Below are 18,258 nucleotides of genomic sequence, written 5' to 3' on the forward strand. Positions count from 1 at the left end.
CCAGCCTACGATAGATCACAACTTATACACTAATGACTTAGAAATTAGAAGACTAACACTCTACAAGCGAACTCAAATCTTTATTTACAACTCAACTTATATAACACGAGATGACACTTACACTCTTTATGTGGTTATCCTACCATGACATTATTACACTACATGACAACCTTGCCATCTCCTACTCGAGACCACTTATGCTATGGTATAGCAAGGGGGAGGGGGGCATCCCTATTTATAGGACTCCATGGTTCATATGGTGTTGCCATGTGTCCACCTTGTATACTCTAAGGTTTCTCCATCTTTATCCTATCATACAAATATCTTTCCTCTAGAGAATTCTACACTTCATGGTTTTATTCTCATGTTTTGCAAAGTTAGTTTCTTGTGATTTCTACAATCTTCTAGAATGTTCCAAGTATGCATTGCATATTTCAACACAACCCGTGAAGGGAAGTAAGGGTTTGGGCTCAAAAACTCGTGTGCTGTCTCGGACTTGTCCGGCGACGACGCCTCGTCCTGCTCGAAGCCGGCCGGCGCGACCAACCATCGGCAGTGACGGATTGTCGCAGGGCGTGCGCCTGCGTCGCGTCCATATTGGAGTCGAAATATCAGTGTCAGGATTCTTTTCGATCTTACTGCGCAAATTGTTGGTAGAACGGTGTTGGTGGTCGTGTGATTTATGCTTCTTCCATGCATCATGCTGAACCTTGCGCTGAACCTAGTAGTGGTTTCTTGTTTCCTTTTACCATACGTCTATACCATTCTGAATGAAACAAAATCAATTGTGTGCATGCAGGGTGAGCGCAGAATGCTTCTGGAGGTGATTGGTGATATCAATGCTGCATCCCCGATATATCACTGGGTGATCAGTCGTTGTCATAATCGTTTTGGAGTCATCCTTGGGTCTGATTTGTACATGAAGGTGATCGGTGTGACCCCCAAGCACGAGGAAGGGTTCGAGTGGATAATCAACAAAGACTCGGACATCTTTGTGAGCATCACAGCACTGATGGTATGTTTCCGTACTCTTTATATTGTGCAAATTGTTATTTTTAGATTAAGGAAAAATTGTTATTGGATGAGATGTGGAATTTGATTTGTTTTCATCGCAAGTCGAGATACATTACTTTATTATAATGCACAATGAGACATGGCGTGCTTTAGTTAGAGATCACCCTCCGTACGACATGTGCCAAGTACTCACTCACTGACTTTGTATCAAACACATGTATGTGAATAGTAACTTTGCTAACTCATTTGTCATTTCTCAGCTGGTAGACTCAGTAGCTGAATTCTCCATCAACCTTGACCTTGCATGCTTCAAGAGAGGTACATACTACTCAACGTCAAACTTTCAATTTCTAGTTTTTGCAGCATTTGGTAAAAGAAAAAAAAGAATAGATCATCCATGGTTATATGTTGTTGTTATTAAACGCAGGCCATCCCCACCCTTGATACAGAGTATGGTGGAGAACCACGCTACAGCGTTGTTGTGCACCTGTATGAAGTTCTCTTGGACTTCTACGAGGTTCTGTCCTCCGGCGAGCAAGCCGCTCATCCTAAGAAGACAGAGGAGCTGTGCTCATGCGCTACGACTTTCTTTTTGTGCGGGACCTTAACCCTCAGGTTAGTAACACAAAATAGTAGAATTTTCTAATTGATTCAAGTGATGTTACTAACGTCGTACATCTGTAGGATTATATTTTCGGGGCAGGTGCTACCGACGCTGAGGATCTACTTTGTCTGCTGGAGACACTGAAGCCAAAGGTCCGTAGCTTCCAAGGCACCTGGAATTAGGGTGGTAGTTTATGGTTCGAAGGCTAGAGTTACTCATTCTATTTCAATAAATGTAGTAGTGCTAATCAAGATGACCTTTGTTTGATGCTCCGAAAACTTTGTTTTGCCTCTTGTAGTGGCGGAGCTAGCCAGCTAGGGGTAGTGAGCAGGGGCTCTAACTTCTTCCTAAAAAGAAATTTTTACCTATGTGCAAGACTTTATATGTTTAGTATTGTTGGATCAGTACAGTCAATTTGTTCTTCTTTACATTGTCTTGAAAAAATTGTTGCTCTAAAAAAAAGTACTTTACATGCTACCTGGGACTTGCCAGAGCTGAGGGTCTATCCCACTTTTTTTTTTTGTTTACGCAAAGCATGCGCTCGTCACATTTGTGTCCTTCTGCCTCCCCAAATTCCAGACCCTACTGCAAGTCACCTCGATGGCTCAACACACATGGCAGACGGCGGACCATCAAGACCTCATTTAACTCCAGTTGTGTCTAGTTTCCGAGCGCTCTCGGCAGTCGGGGCACTAGGCACCGCCTTGTAGCTAGTCCTATACATGGCGACTGTACGTCATCTGTAGCGAGTTAGGCCAGCAATCGTACATTGGTAATGGAAAGATTTTAATGACATACGTTAGGCCGGCTATTGCTTTAAACAAAATTCGTGGTATGCATTCGTGCAGTGTCAGTGCATCAAGCCGTTCCAGGAAGCGGCCGCGTAGCAGCACAAGGTAAGCAACCACAACCAGTGCAACACCCAGAACAAACATGTACCAAAGTACTACCAAAAGAATCATATCTGCGTGCATATTTTCATTTATAAGAAAAAATGTGACACATCATCTGATGAGAAACACCGTAGGCATGATCGCTTACATCATACACCGTGGCACACCGTCGCTGGTCATATACTCAAGCGTTGTAGCTCGTCCGTCATGTGCTCACAAACTTTACTCTGTACACAGTGCATATACACCACGCATTTGCTCGTAGGTCACCGCTTTAACGGACGGCGTAGCACGCGCCCATCACGCGTAGCCGTGCACGTAGTACTTGCGGTGGTGGTGGTGCCCGACGCCGACGACAAAGCAGGCAAGGAGGGGATGGTCGGCGGCGCGCGGCCTCCACCCGCGCCACGCCCTGGCGAGCCCGGCGCCCGCGCGCCACCACCGCGCGCGCCCGGCCGCCCGCGCCACGGCGCCGCCCGCCTCGCGCAGCGCCTCCCCTTGCGGCCGGCCGTCGTCGTCCACCGAGAACCGGTAGCTCTGCAGGAACAGCGCCCGCCGCTGCCGCTCCGCCGTGCCCAGCGGCACGTACCCCGCCCGCGCCGCCGCCTCCGGCATCGCGAGCTCGAGGCCGCCCGGTGAGCTAGCTAGCAGTAGCAGGTGCGGCGGGTGCACGAGTGGAGCGCGCGGTGGTTGTATCATATATGCCGTGTCGGGGTGGTGTGATAGGACTAGTGGTTGAACCAGAAACGGTAAACAAGGGCTTGTTTGGTGGCGATGGGTGCACCCGGCCGCACCAACCCGCGCCAGGATATTGCTGCTGCGCCCCGGTTGGTCCAGTTTGGTCGGCATCGGCAGCGATGTGGTCCGAACTCTGGGCAACCTGGGTACGTAGACAAGTCACAGTCCTGGTTACCACAGAGCAGCGGGTGGGAGTGGAGCTGGAGCCGGCGCGTCGCCAGCTGCCAGCATGGATTTTCACCGCTTGGTCCTGGTGGTTGTGGAATATCGGCATGTCCCTCACTTTTGCTGCTAAGAAAAGGTGTGGGTGGACATCTAGCAAGCTGTGCAACAAGTGAAGGACATCCCAAAATAACACCACCAATGCAAAATGCAATACATCTGGTACCGTGCTACCTCAGTACATAACGAAACGGGAGATTTCGTCTGAAACCCTTCATTTTGAACCATTTTTTTTAACCCTTTAAGTAAGGAGAGATACAAACAAAATCCAACAGATGAACATCTGTGATCATTTCTCTCTTAATGAAAAACATGCTCAGGCATGGTCGCGGAAAAAAAAACATATGTGATCATCCGACTGTCTGTAGTTGCAGCAGAACTGTGCTTACAGATAATCAGGTTGACGACAAACTGAAGCTGAACTGAGCCTATAGATAGATGACTGAGTTAATGATCCCTACAGTTGCACAACACCATCCCCAAAACAGCCATCTTCACTTCTAACCACCACTTACACCAAAGCTTTCAGAACCAGCTGCTTAACTACCACTGCTCCCAGACTTCCAGTCTCCCCACTGGCCCTGGGAGCCCAGATGCCCTTTCATCTTGAGGTCCCTCGCCGCCTGCTGCAGCTGTTGTACCTGCAGCGGGTGTAGTGGCTGCTGCTGGTGCTGAGGGCGCAGTGTCTGCTGCTGAGGCTGGGAGTGGAGCTGAAGCTGCTGCAGCTGCTGAGTGGCCAGCATGGATTGCATCCCTTGGCTGTTCTGGAACATCTGCTGGTTGCTCCCAAACGGGCGTGGCATGGCGCCAAAGTTCATCATCATACTTCCACCACCATTGGCCACCTGTCCTGTTGCCACCTTCAGCCGCTGGACCTCCGCTTTCAGAGTGTCGTTCAAGGCTGCACCAAGAAAAGAAAACACTAGTGAATAATGCTCCTCTATTTCGCATGCATGCAGACACAGCATTATCCAAAGGAAAAGATCAGTGTTCAAGGCTGCACCAAGAAAAGAAAACACTAGTGAATAATGCTCCTCTATTTCGCATGCATGCAGGCACAGCATTATCCAAAGGAAAAGATCAGTAGACCTAATAACAAAATGTTGGACAGGGTAAAATCCATCAATCATGGGGGTCCAATGAATATTACCATCTTGCAAGTGGACTTGCTGTTCCATAGTCTGCAGCCGTATCTTCAACTCACTATTCTCAGTTGTTAGCCCAGTGGTATCTCTCTGATATAGCAACACGATGAGAAGAATAATAGTTAGTTACCTGAAGCAAAAAGCAATCAATGTAAATAAGCAGGATAATTGTTAGCAAGGGTTATTGGGTCGGGCCTTTGGCCCTAGGTGCTGGCGCACAGGCCTTGTGCCTTGCCGTGTGCTGCAGCCCTAGGATAGATAGATGGGACAGATGATGATCTATTAGGCAAGGATCTCCTGGCTGGTTCTGTTTCTATAAACCCTAGAGACCCTTGCCTATATATGTATATGCCCTCTGTATCTCATCAATCAATCTATTATTCTGAGCCATGTTGCTTTCAATAATCACAAAAGCAAAAGCAATGTAAATAAGCAGAATAATCACATGAACATAGTGAAACACAAGTATCTAGGTGCCTTCCACAAGTAAGCATAGTGAAACATTAATTGGTAGCTCAAGAAAGGAATAATGCCCCATACAAAAAAAAACTAAAAGTGGGAGGTAAAATTTTAAAATGTCAACTTTTGTATGCTGGCATACTTTTGTATACATAGCATAGCTGTGCTCGATCATTCAGGATGATATGAGGAAGATGTAGTCAGATCACTTTGTGACATAAGAAAATATGCAAGGCATCCTCACTACTTTCATCTGAACAATTATATCCACCTAGGGAACACCAGACAGCAACTCCTACTAATTGGGTAACTATGTGTATGGTATAAAGATCTAACAAGTAAGCGAAGCGAGTAATAACTAGTAGTCACATGCAGCAACAAGTAACATCCGACACGATACCGTCAAGCCATTCCAAAACTAGCATGGCATATGACTACGGTTGCATTTAATCAACAGTTTGACACCACAGAGATATGAGATATTGCAACTTGTAATACAAAACTTCCAAGTTATATATCATAAATTGTGGGCGTGTGGCTATACTGTATTGAAACACATGAATATGATACTGTTTTCTGTAATGCAAAGACAAATATATCGGACAGACCAAAATGCACTGAACAGATAGTTCTACTTGAACACAACTGTTCCAAACAGACCTAAGAGCTGGTTCACACGCAAAATGAAACTGGCAGCTTGTATGAAATGTAAATGAGGAAGGAAAACAAACTGGCCCATACTAATTTTGTTTGATTAAAAATCAGGCGAAAAGCGATCAGTCGATCCGGCCTCTCAAAAAGTTGCAGCCAGGAAACACTAATTGTGGTTATGACCGGGGGGGGGGGGGGGGGGGGGGGGGGGGGGGGGGGGGGGGGCTTCACCTTGGATAAAATAGCATTAAGTATTTTGCAGTCAAACAACTATGCATGGTGCCCAAACTATGCTTATCATGCATGTGACAAGGCAATACATATAGCATGGACTAGAAGTCATTCATGTCGATTGCAGTCAAAATATCCTTAAAATCAAGCATCGAAGAGAGCACAATGTGAGTCCTGGGCTCCTGCGCACACGGCAGCAGGGAGCAGGGAGCATGGAGCCGGACTGCATTCTATGAAAATATATCAGGGCATCTAACATAATTAGAACCGTGGCTCAACTACCAAACTGCTGGTCAGAACACAAAACTATGAGAGTGAGCAACTTAGTAACCAATTTGGTGTTTTTATGACCATGCTCTCTAAAAATTCACTAATTTTCTATCAGTAGCATAACCTTGACAATCTCAGGAAGAACCCAATAGCTGGTTTAAGACATATACCATGCTGATTGATCTAACTATAAACAAGAAAAATCCTGAAGGGAACTCCAGAAAAATAGCGCCTACCTGCAGCAATGCCAACTGAGCTGACAATGTTGTGGCTTCAGTTTGCAGAGTTTGAACCTTGCGCTCGAGTTCAGCAATATAGCGCATCTTCCTTTCCTTCGATCTTGCAGCAGATTGTCTATTAGCCCAAATCCTGTCAAACAATAGATACCGACAATAAATCACCATAGCATGCTTATTCACGACATAAAATTCACTTTATCTTGAAGAATGATGCATCCTGAAAGAAGGCAAAAGAAGGACTTAGGACTCTGAGACTGAGGAAGCAGATACTACTTGCGCGTTTTCAGTGTTGGGCCGCGTGCATATGATATTTCTTTGTCTTCTCACCTGCCTATGAAACAACTTTCTTCTAATGTGACCTATTCTGTGAAGCAACACCTTGAATACTTATACCATTTACATTCATTAATAATTCCATAGAACCATCACATAGTAAATTTCTCTTCGCTACAAATCTCTCAGAGAAGAATTTCTAGACACAACCGTTTGAAGTGAAATGATAAAACAGATAATACAGTCATCCAAGGGAAACCTGACCAACCAAACTGATTTGCATGTAAAAAGACTATATATAGAACAAACATTAAGCTCTGAGAATCAGACATTTCACCCTCAATACTATTTGTGCAAAGCAAAGCCCAATACAGTCTTTGCATCTAAGAATCAGATCCTTAGCTAAAGTTCACTGTGCACTTTCCCCTCAGTCTCACCTACGGATCTAGTTTGCCTCTCACGGAACCTACTCCATGAAGCAAACCTAGACTCCTACAGGCTAGAGCAACTAAACCATGTCATTCATTCACACTGCACTGTGCATTAAACCTTCCTTTAGCAAGAATCATGTGGATAGCAAATGAACAACAAACAATGCAACCAATTCCACATAAACATAGCCAATCACGTTTCAAAAATAAACTTGGCCAACCAAACTAAGTAGCATGTGAAAAAGCTTACATAATAGATGAAATTTTACAAGAACAAGCATAATACCTTTTTGCCCTCTTTGGGTCAACAAGAGCAAGCTCAGCCAGCTTCGCCGCAGACACTGCTTTCTTCGCCTCTGCAGACGACATCCCCTCCATTCCCTGTGCTGCCGCCAGCTGCTCCGCCTTGATCGACATGGACCCGTCCATGGACTGGCTGTGCTGATGCCTTGGCCTAGGCGCGTGGCCCAGCTCAGCCCCCTCACCTCCGCCACCTGCCGCGGACGACGACTCAGCCTCGGCCTCCGACGATGCTCCGCACGACGCGTTCAGCTTGTCCACGTCAAGGAACATGGAGAACAACTCCTCGTCGTTCTCATCCGACAGCGAAGGCCCGTCGCCGCCTCCGGGGGCGCTGAGGTCGAGGTCGTCGGGCAGGCTCAGGATCTCGGAGTGCGCGCGCCGGTGGCCGGCGTTCCGCGTAGGGAAGTCCGGCATGCGGCTGATGTCGAACTCCGGCGGCGGGGTCGACGACGAGGGCGGCGCTCCGGCACGGCGCGTGGCCTGCGGCGGCAAGCCGTCCCCTGAGCCGCCGTTCCCCGGCATCGGAGCCTTGTCTTTGTTCATCTTATTGGCTACAACCCAAGATTCGGGGGGTCAAAGATTGCGCCGCAAAGGGCTCGAGGAGATTCTCGTCCACGAATAAGATCTACGCGCTGGGTTCCCAGAACACGAAGCCGAGCATAAGCGAGAGGAATGATGGGGAGGATTGGAGAGGGAAGGGCTCTGGTCTCGTTTGCCTGAGATTTGAGCTTTGCTTACCTCTAGTTGATCTGCTCGACTGATCCCCTGGTCTGTCAGGTTATCCCTTCGGTTTCGGCATTTTTCGCGTGAGGTAGATGGACATGGAATGCAACAAGCAAAGAACTAAACTCTACACATCAAAGGAGAGTTTATATCCTGTCTTCTTCTAATAAAAAAAGGATAAAATGGGAAAGATTCGGGTCATTTGTTTCGTGTGAATGAGGAGGATACTCCGGTTTTTCTTTTTGCTCAAAGAGAATACTATGCCCAATACAATTTTACAAATCGGAGGCAACGGCTTCAAATTTGAGTATTGACTTCGAGCCATTGGATCACCTGAGCCGTACGGATTAATATCTACGAATATGGCGCCAAAGTATTTTTTTACTTTTACTTTCGACACTCATGTATAGTTTTCTTGCATGTTGATCAATGGTCATTTCTCATTTGGGTCTGAATTGTGGTCATAATGATAATAATAGTTAAATATAGCTCCAGCAACAAATGCGGCGAACACATTCTTGTGTGGAATATTTGTAATGTCAAATTTAGTAGAGAGCTTGTGGTGATAAAAATAACGAGCGGGACATTAACGAGCAAGAGCAACATGCTCATTTTATGTGCTTTTATTCTCGAAAGATATGTCATAGTAGCTATGCCTACATTGGCGATAACAATAACATTGACGATGGGTAAGTTTTTTTGAAGGGGGCATCAGTGAATAATGTCAAGGATAGGTGTTGATAATGCCAAGGATAGGTGGTTGATATTCAAGTAGAGGACGACTAGCTCATCTAAATTAGCAAAAAAAATACAACACCTGGAATGGTTCATTTCAATCAGCAATGGAGGAAACAATGTTAGTTGTCAAGAGGTTCAAGAAAATAGTGTCAACAAATAGAATACGAGAGACCACAACTTGGGCTGCACAGAAAACATGAATTTGTTCAGGTCAATTTAATTAAAAGATAAAAAGAAACCAAGTAAAAGTGGCTGCTATCAGGCGTTGATCTTCCAAAATCTTCCCTCATAAAAGTTCATCGATTTATTCTTTATTTGGCATACAGTTCAAGATTAGCAGCTTGAAGGTTAGTATGGCTGAGTCTTTTGTACTTTTATATGGCAACATTAGTTTTTTGTGGCAGTGAGTCATACAACATGTGTGCCAATTTCAGCAATTTTTCGGTTGGGATGCATTGAAATGATTCGCTCTATTCAATTGGCTTGTCAGCCAGCCAGTCAGAAGTGTTTTTCTTTTACACCAAATCAGCATCAACTACCAGTAGCAATCTTCGAACGGTATGTAATCTGAGGAGGGAAAACTTCCTATAACGGAACAAGAAGCACTCATAGTTGCGTACTTGCGTTGACGAGAAAGGAGAAAAGGAAAAAAAAAAGGGCCAAGAACGGTGCTGTGGTCATCTTCTGGTACCACTCGCGACTAGACAAGCTACAGTGCCCCGCCCCTCTGTCCGTGCAGACCTTGTGACAGCTCTGTTCTCAAGTCAACCCACGAAGCGATGCGAGTGTGCCTTGGTTCAACTATGAACAAGGTTTTCTTCCGTCACGATCAAGAAACAGCAAAAAAAAAAAAAAAAAAAAAACTCTTCTCTTCCCCTCTCGAAGCCTCTCGGTGCTACAGTTGAGAGCGGCGAAAGGGAGGGCTCGCGTCCCCGCCGGCGGAGCCGGTGGTCTCCTCCGCCTCCGATGGCCCGTCGGGCGTCGTGAGGTGGCGGAGACCGCCGGAGTTTTGCCGGCTGGTAGGTTAGGTTCTAGTAGGTTTAGGTTTGTGTCTCCTAGCGGCGTCGTTGAGGCGGAGGCGACGGCGGCGCCATGGAATAAGTCCTCTCGGTCTCTTCCTCCCCTCGTCGGCGTTCCACTCCGTCGTCGACGACGAGGCCGTGGAGGTGGGGTCCGGTTTCACCGGCTCCTGCTTAGGAGTTTGCGGCGGCTGCTGCTTTGCCGCTGTGGTGGGGTGGCGGTGCTCGTGCCGCGTTCTTGCTTGGGAGCGGAGGTGGCTGTGGGTGCGGTGGACGGCGGGAGAGCGGGTCGACCTCGACTTCCCTTCGGCTCCGGTCGATGGCGGGCGTCGATTCGAGATCTGCGAAGCTTGGGGCGCGTCCCCGGCCGACGTTCCTTCAATGGTGTCTTCGTCCCGGCCTTCGTGTTGGGCATCTACTGCGGCTCGATAAAGCCTGTCGGCGATGGAGCTTCGTCAGATCGGAGGCGATGGCGATGGCGACGGCAGCGGCAGCTGCGGCTTCGTCCGACGGCGCGGCTGGATGGGGAAAGGGTCCAGGGACCTGTTTGCAATTTCTGTTTTTGTTGTGGCCCTTTTCGCAAAGTGTGGTGGACAGCTCACCCCTGTATCCCGGATGTATCTGTATTTGTACCGTCCATGTATGTTTTCCTTAAGTCTTAATACAGGTACTTTCGATCAAAAAAAAAAAAGAAACAGCAAAAAAAAAACACAGCACAGTAGTGTGACATGACATGACATAATATATGATCTCAAAAGAAGTATACAAAATACCACCAGGCCACATAAAAGGCCATCCCAACATGCAAACATAAGGCTAGAAAGCCCACAATGAAATATCTATATCAAAATAGTACATGAAAATAAAACGGAGAAAGAGAAAACGTTTCTGGTAAAGCTTGTCTTTAAAGAAAAGCGGAACTGGGATAACTACGCTGATTCCGTCGCTGTCCGGTAGCGGTAGGTGGGTATCAACTAGGAGTACATCCATATCGGGAGGGTAACGACTAACGAGTAGCCACTGACACCATGGGCCGCATCTGTTGAGGCGCTGCAGGAGAGGAGATGAAGCATAACGAGTTGGATTATCGTTCTTTCTTTCTTTCTTTTTTTCCCTGTTTGTCAGAGACAATCCGAGCTGAGATTTGACTTTTGAGGGTACCTACACACAAACGTACGCTACTGTCAGGCATACAATGCTGAAGAATCTGACTTGAGTATGGATAAAGAGAAACGATTATTGAACGCATAGTATATTTGTTAATCACGAATGTACTAGATTGCAGGAAACGCATCATGAAAATCCCACAAGTGCATCTTGCAAGCCATTTTTAAGTCGCAAGATAAATTTAAAAATAAACCGGCTGAAGCCTAAGCGTATGCGACATTTATTTGCCTGGACAGAGAGAGGTTAGACCTAAAGCCTAAAGACCTAAACAGTTGGGTGAAGCAAGCGCTGCAGCTGCATTTGCCACATCAGACACAACACGGTCTAGTGCTGTATAATTCAGCCCAGCTTGACTTTTGACAGCTAGAGACAGTAGCACGAGCACGACTGGGATCCAAAGCTTTTCGCTGGCATTGTTTTGGCGATTTATACCCCCCAAACGTCCGAGAAAAGAAAGTCGTCGTGTCTTCGTTATTCGGGAATTACCCAGTAAACGGGGAGGTTCCGGCGTTGGCCGTAACGATTAGCGGTATCCACGTGCACAACGAAAGAGATCGTGCCCAGGGAGACCGAGGGAGCCAAGGGGGTCGAAAAAGCGTGCGCCGCACGAACCGAATTGTTTTACCGGCAAGCTCTGCGCACATACGATTTTTTTATGATTTCGTGTCAGATACACGCCACAAGATGACGCGCGCAGCAGATAGTTCTACAGATGAGGAACGCAGCAGTGGAACGAACGCAGCTGGACCGGTCGGCGCACAGACGCGGATATGCCCGGAACGAGCGAATAACGAGCCAAGGGCACAATCCTGAACCTGACTACTTGAGTAGAATAAGAAAACGGACACGGTTGATTTTGTTGCATATGGCCGCTAATTACCATAGAATTTTGAACTTGGTGATAAATCCGCTTGTTTATACAGTAGCTTGAACAGGAACGGAACTGGTTCTCACTTCCCAGAATGTTAAAACTTAAAACGTGACACCACAATGCTAACGATGACGGTTGCGATAACAAATGCGCCCTTAGTCCTAAGCTGTACGTTGGGGCTGAAGTTGCCCTGTTTCTCACCTTCACTAGCCAACCAAAAACGTTGATATGAATCGGAGAATCAAAGAACACAGCTGAATGGATCGATGATACCTATGTGTAGCTTTTAGACTTAGCTAAATGGATCATACCAACCACCACTAGCTTTCAAAGATCGCAGTCCACTGGTTGTTCACTTTGCAGTTTCATTGAATCAATAAACTCGATGCCGTAACAGAATAAACGTGAGGCTTGAAAAGTGGATGAAATATTCTACAAGGCCTAAGCAGGTGATCTGGAAGCACATTGTTGTACAATCAGGCATGCTGTTCGGTATATTGATTGTCTTAAGGTTAGCCCAAGGTCAGATGGTCGATCCTACATGGTACATGTGAGCTATACTCAGTACTGCAAACGACGGCAAGGCTAGCAGAAGAAATGGTTTGATGGTAAATGTGTGCTTTACCGAGTAACGCAAATGACCGCAAATATAAGTGCTGTTGTATGGTTTGATGGTTTCTCATCGTGGCATGAGAAATGTGTATTTCCACTGCAGCGTGAGAACCAAAAAACGGCGTGCCAAACTGTTGAAGAATTCTTTTCGTGTTGTTTTATTTCAATGTAACCCCAAGCTTCTCGAGTATAGATATCACAAAGCCATTACATTAAAGATGTCCATACATTTACCAATTCTAAAGAGCTAATGTTGCCTCAAGTAAGGTATGCAGTGTTTTAGCATGCCTGTCATACTGGGTTTACTGTAATGCTAAGACACTCACAAAAAAGATTATGCAGATATCAACATTTATGCAAGCATCCTCACAAAAAAAAAGTAGTATACAAGCAAATACTATTAAAAGCAAGTGTGCAAAAATGGTTTAACTTAACAAGACTTAACTTTCTGTCATTGCAACTAAGTGTTGCTAATCAGAAGTGCTATAAACCCTTGTGTCACGTTTCAGTGTGTTTGATGTGCCTTGTGCCTAATAAGCCAACTTAACATCAGCTATTGATGCCAAGCAATGGTCATTTTCTGGTAATAGTTCTGCTATATTGTCTAAACATAACTATTTTGTGTAAATTCGTATTTTTAACTTAACAAATGCATGGTACTTGTTGGGCTTAAGATTAAGTAACCAATGATTAGCTGAACCATGCACATAAGCAGACAGGATATATAACAACAACAAAAATCAGATGGAGTGGACTTACCTGAAGATATAGTTAGGTCTCATGACTGATTTCCAGATTGACGCTGTATCTGAAGCAGTAGGTTTTGAGCCAACTGGAGGGTCGCCTGGTACTTCTTACTTTTATCTGCCTCATCTGGAGCTTGTGCAGCCCCAGGAGCAAATTGTTGTTGTTGTCCATGAGATGAGGGCTGGAGCTGGGGCAAATTTCCTATCTGATTATTTGCTGGAGGTCCACGGTTTACTTGCGGAAGGGGAGGGGCAGGGTTGTTAGCATTGCTGGCTTGAAGGTTAGAATGGCTACCCGTAGCTAATGGACCATAGTTGCTTTGTGGCACATAATACTGCTCTGGCTGATAAAGCTGCTGGTTCGTCTGTGTGGGCAAACTGTGTCCACCTTGAGATGGTAATGTAATAGAACTGTGTGTTGGTGTAGGATTTGGTGGCGGTGGCGGTAGGTTCAAAGCAACTTCGGGGTTGTAAGCAGTATGCTGTGCTGAGTGCTCCAGAGCACCCACCATGCTCCCATAGTTTGTCAGATGAGCAGCTGAAGTTTGCCTGCTGAACTGCTGCCCTGGCTGCTGAAGATTAGCAATTTGGCCAAAGGGTAAATTTGAAGCTGAAGATTGATTTTCTGGATTCCATGCTTTAGAAAGCATAGATGGATCATGCATCTGTGATTGTCTGTCTGTGGAGTTCATTGGCATCTGACCACTTACCAGAGTTGATGATTGCACACTTGGCATAAGCTTTGCCAAGGTAGCCATAATATCAGGCTTGACTGGAGGTTGAACTTGTGTTGCAGCTGTTTGATTTGTCGGAAAACCTGCAAGAGCTGGCTGAACTGCTTGCCCTTCATCCATCCGAGGCCTTCCAGCTATTTGCCCCAAATGATGCATCGACTCCTCACGTAAAGATCCACGATAATCAGCATCATGATGGCCATTGTCACTGGGAGAAATGATACTATACTTTCTTTGTGAAGTAGGCAGAGTTCCCCTTTCATCATAGTAAGGTTGTAGTTCTGGTCCAGTCAACTGTGGCCTGAGAGCAGCAGCAGCAGACATTTGTGGAATATGCAATACTACACCATAAAGGCGCTCTGGGCCGTCAACTTGCAAGACATTTGTCAAGAAATCTGATGGCGGTACCAAAAATAAAGTAGTCCCTGCATCAACCTTTACAACCCCTGCTCGGCTTTTCGAGCCCAAATAGCGCAAGAACTCAGTATAAGAAACAAAGTCATCTTCACTATCTGGTAAGAAAAACACAACATCAAATCCAGTAGCATCCGCATAGTGCTTTGCCAGCATATCTAATCCCGCCCTAGCTGAACAATTAATAACATCCGGTCTGCAAAATTAAAAAATAGCAAACAAAGATCATCAACGTTGCACAATCAGCTCGATAAAACAATAACATTTGGACAGTGATGCTTGGACTTACAGAGGTATATTACTGCCCTTTGTTATAGGCAAACAACGAGCACGGCAAACAGGAGATCCACCTTTGGAGATATTACCACGCCAAAAATGCTCAAGGTATGATGTTCGATGCACTGTGCCTCGGACTCTAATAGCAGGACTTGAACTCCCCTCGGCATGCACAGTGCTGTCACGATTGCGGAACCCAGTAGAATAAAGACTTGTGCTGCCAGCCCTTACATCGTAAGGGTCAACACCAGCATCAAGCCTCATTCTTTTTGCTTCTCTTGGATCAAATGGTTCAGGTGGTGGAAGGATTCCACCTGGAGTAGGTAAACCACCATAATCAAAATGTCTTGATCTTCCTCCTCTTGGTGGATCATACCCTTGCAAAGTACCACTTCCAAGACCATGACGACCATCACTGGAATATATTTCTGATCTAGAAAATCCAGAAACCGATGTTGGGTTATCTAATTTATTTGGTGCAAGCTCACTGTTTGAGAAAAGAATCTGAATCCTGGGATCATCGAAAAGATGGCCATCTAGATTCGTCTTAGCATTATAAGCTTCCACAACGCTTGAAAACTCAACAAAAGCATACTGCCTTGACTGGAAAATTTTTATCTTTGTAACCACACCAAATGCTGACATAGCTTGCTTGAGCGCCTCCTCATCAATAACTTTATATGAACCAGGAAAACCAACCCAGAGAACATTGGTAGGTTGTGCTTCTCGCGCCCGTGTTCCAGCAGAACCCTGGAAGACAAACAGACCATGATAATGAGCAACAGCTGACAAGGGAGAAAAACAACCAGCACAAAAGAGATGAGAGCAACTATATAAATTTAAACAGAGCATACCTTTAGAGGGGCAGTGCCTCTCTTGTCACCTGGCAGCCCTGATACTCTACCATTGAAGCTGCTCGCTTCTGACCATTCCTGTACAAATCAGCAAAAACAGGTTGTCATGAGAAAATCCTGCCATAAACTTTCGATAGAGGAAATACAAATCCAGTAAATAATGGATACACACCGCTCTTCCCTTGGACCTCTGGAAATCGACACACAATTCTTTGCCACCTAAAATTCTTCCATTCAAAGACCTGTGAGCAGAAATCGCATCTTCCAGTTTCTCGAAATCGATGTACGCTGAAGCCTGATCTTGGGAGAATGCAAAACCTTCAACTTTTCCAAACTTTTGGAACTCCTCCTCTAGCTCCTCCTTTGAAACCGATGGGCTAATGCCACCAACCCACAGATTCCTAACAGCTCTGGCCTGTAAAAAACAAATCAACAAACAAAATCCATAAGGCCTGGTACCCTTTCCAGTTCCAGCAAAACAATGGAAACATATGACCCTCATTCAATCCTGTATTATCACGAAATAGCTACCAAAAATCCTAAGTCTAACCTAACATTAACCATATGTCATACAGGCTATGCACTAAATCTTCAAAGCAAGTTAGAAGCTGAATATGCATCATCCTGCATTCGTGCATAAATCATCACACAGAGAACGATTACTGCATAAGAAATTGCACCCTAAATAAGCATCATCGTTTAGAACAAGGACCTAATCAGCCTGACTGCAAATAGATTAACATAACATACGGCCAGTATCCTCGACCAACACTGCCTGCTGTATACCAGCAGCTCCATGTTACAGATCAGTCTCTATCATCACACATTAATTAGGCGGACCTTTCCTAGGTAGTACAGAAATCAAGTCACGGAAACACAAATCGCAGCAAAGCAACGAGGGGAAATCTAGGGTGGGAGGGAGCAGATCCCAGGGTGGGGCAAAGCAAGAGAGAAATTACCGGCCGCGCGAACTCGGTGCGCATGGCGGCGCCCTTGACCTTTTCGCCCCGGGTGGCCTCGACGGCGGTGCGAGCCTCGGCGGGGGTGCGGAAGAGGACGAACGCGTAGCTGCGGGAGCCGGCTCGGGCGAGGGCGCAATCGAGCGCGCCGTGCGGCGCGAACAGCGCCATCAAATCGCCCTCGCTCACATGGGAGGGCAGGTTGCCCACCCAGAGCGTGTTCGTCACAAGGACCCCAGCAGCGGCGGCGCCCTTCGGAGGGGATGCGGAATCGGGCGCCTCCGGGGACTCCGCGGGCGGCGGCTCCGACGACATCGCAGGCGCGGCGGGGCGGAAGGGGAATGAGATCGCGTGAACCCTAGGAGAGAGAGGATGGGGAATTTTGGGTTCAGTTTTCAGGCGCTCCTGGCCTGGGCTATGGACGGTGGGTCGGGTCGCGTGTGTGTTCCAGTCGGACCAGGTTCGCCAACTTTCCCGCGCCACACCTGGGTCTGCGTACAGGTGCACATTTTTTAATGGAACATGTCTCGTGCACTTTGTGTGTCCTGAATACAGATATTATATATGGTTGTCTCTTATATTTACGTATTACATACACGGTATATGTGTGTTCTCGTAAGATCAAATGTCTATCTCGTAGGACCATATCCGCATATATCTATCCTCTAGAGATATAGTAGCATGTTATCTATCCCGTACGGATTTGTATATGCACGTACCTATCTCGCATTCTCGCATGGCTCCGTATCAATATCTGTTTGTCTCATTAATTGCATATATCCATTAATCCATGTCATATATGACTCGTTCATGTGGAATTTATTTAGTGCGACTCGTGTTTGCATAATCTATACCTAAGACTGACTCCAACGGCAAAATAGCAAATTGGAGAGGCAAATGGGAATTGCCTTCCGTAAATAGTGGTTGAAACAAGGTATTTGTTTAGTCTCTCCAACCGTTGGAGAGGCAAATGCATTCGACGCTTCCGTCGCCTTGCCGCTGAGCTCCGCCAACGTTCGACCTACGTGTCGCCGGCCCCGCGCTCCGCTCGCCCTGTCGGCCATCCGCCCCCTCCCCTCCTCTTCCGGCGAGGGAAGGGTCCAGGGCAGAGATAGCGAGCACTCGGCGTCCGGGGCACCATGGGTGGTTGCTACTCCGCCATCGCGGCCACCAAGCGATGCTTTGCCGCGGAGGGCGTGGCGCCGCCGCCATCATCCCCGTCACCAGCCGCGACGGCCCGTGCTGCTCCCCGGACAACGACGCCAAGGAGAGGAAGAAGAAGGGCAGGAAGCACGCCCCCATCCTGGGCGACGCCGGCGCCGTCGACCCGGACTTCGTGCGACGGTACCGGATCGGCGCGGAGCTAGGCCGCGGCGAGTTCGGCGTCACGCGGCGGTGCGAGGACGCCGCCACGGGGGAGGCGCTGGCGTGCAAGACGATCCGGCGGAAGCGCCTGTTGCTGCGTCGCGCCGGGCCCGACGCGGACGACGTGCGGCGGGAGGTGGAGATCACGCGCCGTATGTCGGAGCTTGGTGAGGGCCGGGTGGTGCGGCTGCGCGAGGCGTGCGAGGATGACGACGGCGTGCACCTCATCATGGAGCTCTGCGAGGGCGGCGAGCTCTTCGACCGCATCTTCGAGTGGGAGCACTACTCCGAGCGCGCCGCCGCCAAG

General features: G+C 47.1%; 2 protein-coding genes across 4 annotated transcripts; both read right to left on the reverse strand.

The window, feature by feature from the left end:
- Positions 1–3,735: 3,735 nt before the first annotated feature.
- Positions 3,736–8,354, reverse strand: LOC120661241 (transcription factor RF2a-like). Of its 2 annotated transcripts, XM_039940005.1 has the most exons (5): positions 8,212–8,354; positions 7,457–8,024; positions 6,464–6,596; positions 4,622–4,706; positions 3,736–4,372 (listed from the first exon to the last, which is right to left on the reverse strand). In XM_039940005.1, the coding sequence occupies exons 2-5, from the start codon at positions 8,014–8,016 to the stop codon at positions 4,011–4,013; spliced, it is 1,140 nt and encodes a 379-aa protein (XP_039795939.1). In that variant the 5' UTR covers positions 8,017–8,024; positions 8,212–8,354; the 3' UTR covers positions 3,736–4,010. The 2 variants fall into 2 exon arrangements, with proteins under 2 accessions (XP_039795939.1, XP_039795938.1); XM_039940004.1 differs by having other exon boundaries at positions 7,457–8,301.
- Positions 8,355–10,672: 2,318 nt separating this feature from the next.
- On the reverse strand, positions 10,673–17,063 carry LOC120661242 (flowering time control protein FPA-like). 2 transcript variants are annotated; one of them, XM_039940006.1, is made up of 6 exons: positions 16,587–17,063; positions 15,800–16,042; positions 15,628–15,705; positions 14,787–15,523; positions 13,363–14,693; positions 10,678–11,114 (listed from the first exon to the last, which is right to left on the reverse strand). In XM_039940006.1, exons 1-5 carry the CDS (start codon positions 16,899–16,901, stop codon positions 13,382–13,384), a joined length of 2,685 nt encoding a protein of 894 aa, XP_039795940.1. In that variant the 5' UTR covers positions 16,902–17,063; the 3' UTR covers positions 10,678–11,114; positions 13,363–13,381. The 2 variants fall into 2 exon arrangements, with proteins under 2 accessions (XP_039795941.1, XP_039795940.1); XM_039940007.1 differs by having other exon boundaries at positions 10,673–14,693; positions 16,587–17,003.
- Between the last annotated feature and the right edge of the window lie 1,195 nt (positions 17,064–18,258).

Source organism: Panicum virgatum, chromosome 2N (assembly GCF_016808335.1).
Source record: "Panicum virgatum strain AP13 chromosome 2N, P.virgatum_v5, whole genome shotgun sequence".
Classification (NCBI taxonomy): Eukaryota; Viridiplantae; Streptophyta; class Magnoliopsida; order Poales; family Poaceae; genus Panicum; species Panicum virgatum.

Bases quoted from the DNA above. Each gene is read 5' to 3' on its own strand.
- LOC120661241 (XM_039940005.1), bottom strand. From the start codon at position 8,016: ATGAACAAAGACAAGGCTCCGATGCCGGGGAACGGCGGCTCAGGGGAC. The intron at 6,597-7,456 runs GTATTATGCTTG...ATTGTTTGACAG, and splicing joins GACCCAAAGAGGGCAAAAAG to GATTTGGGCTAATAGACAAT. The intron at 4,707-6,463 runs GTAGGCGCTATT...TTGCTATATCAG, and splicing joins CTCAGTTGGCATTGCTGCAG to AGAGATACCACTGGGCTAAC.
- LOC120661242 (XM_039940007.1), bottom strand. From the start codon at position 16,901: ATGTCGTCGGAGCCGCCGCCCGCGGAGTCCCCGGAGGCGCCCGATTCC. The intron at 16,043-16,586 runs GTAATTTCTCTC...TGTTTTTTACAG, and splicing joins GCACCGAGTTCGCGCGGCCG to GCCAGAGCTGTTAGGAATCT. The intron at 15,706-15,799 runs GTGTGTATCCAT...TGATTTGTACAG, and splicing joins AGAGGTCCAAGGGAAGAGCG to GAATGGTCAGAAGCGAGCAG.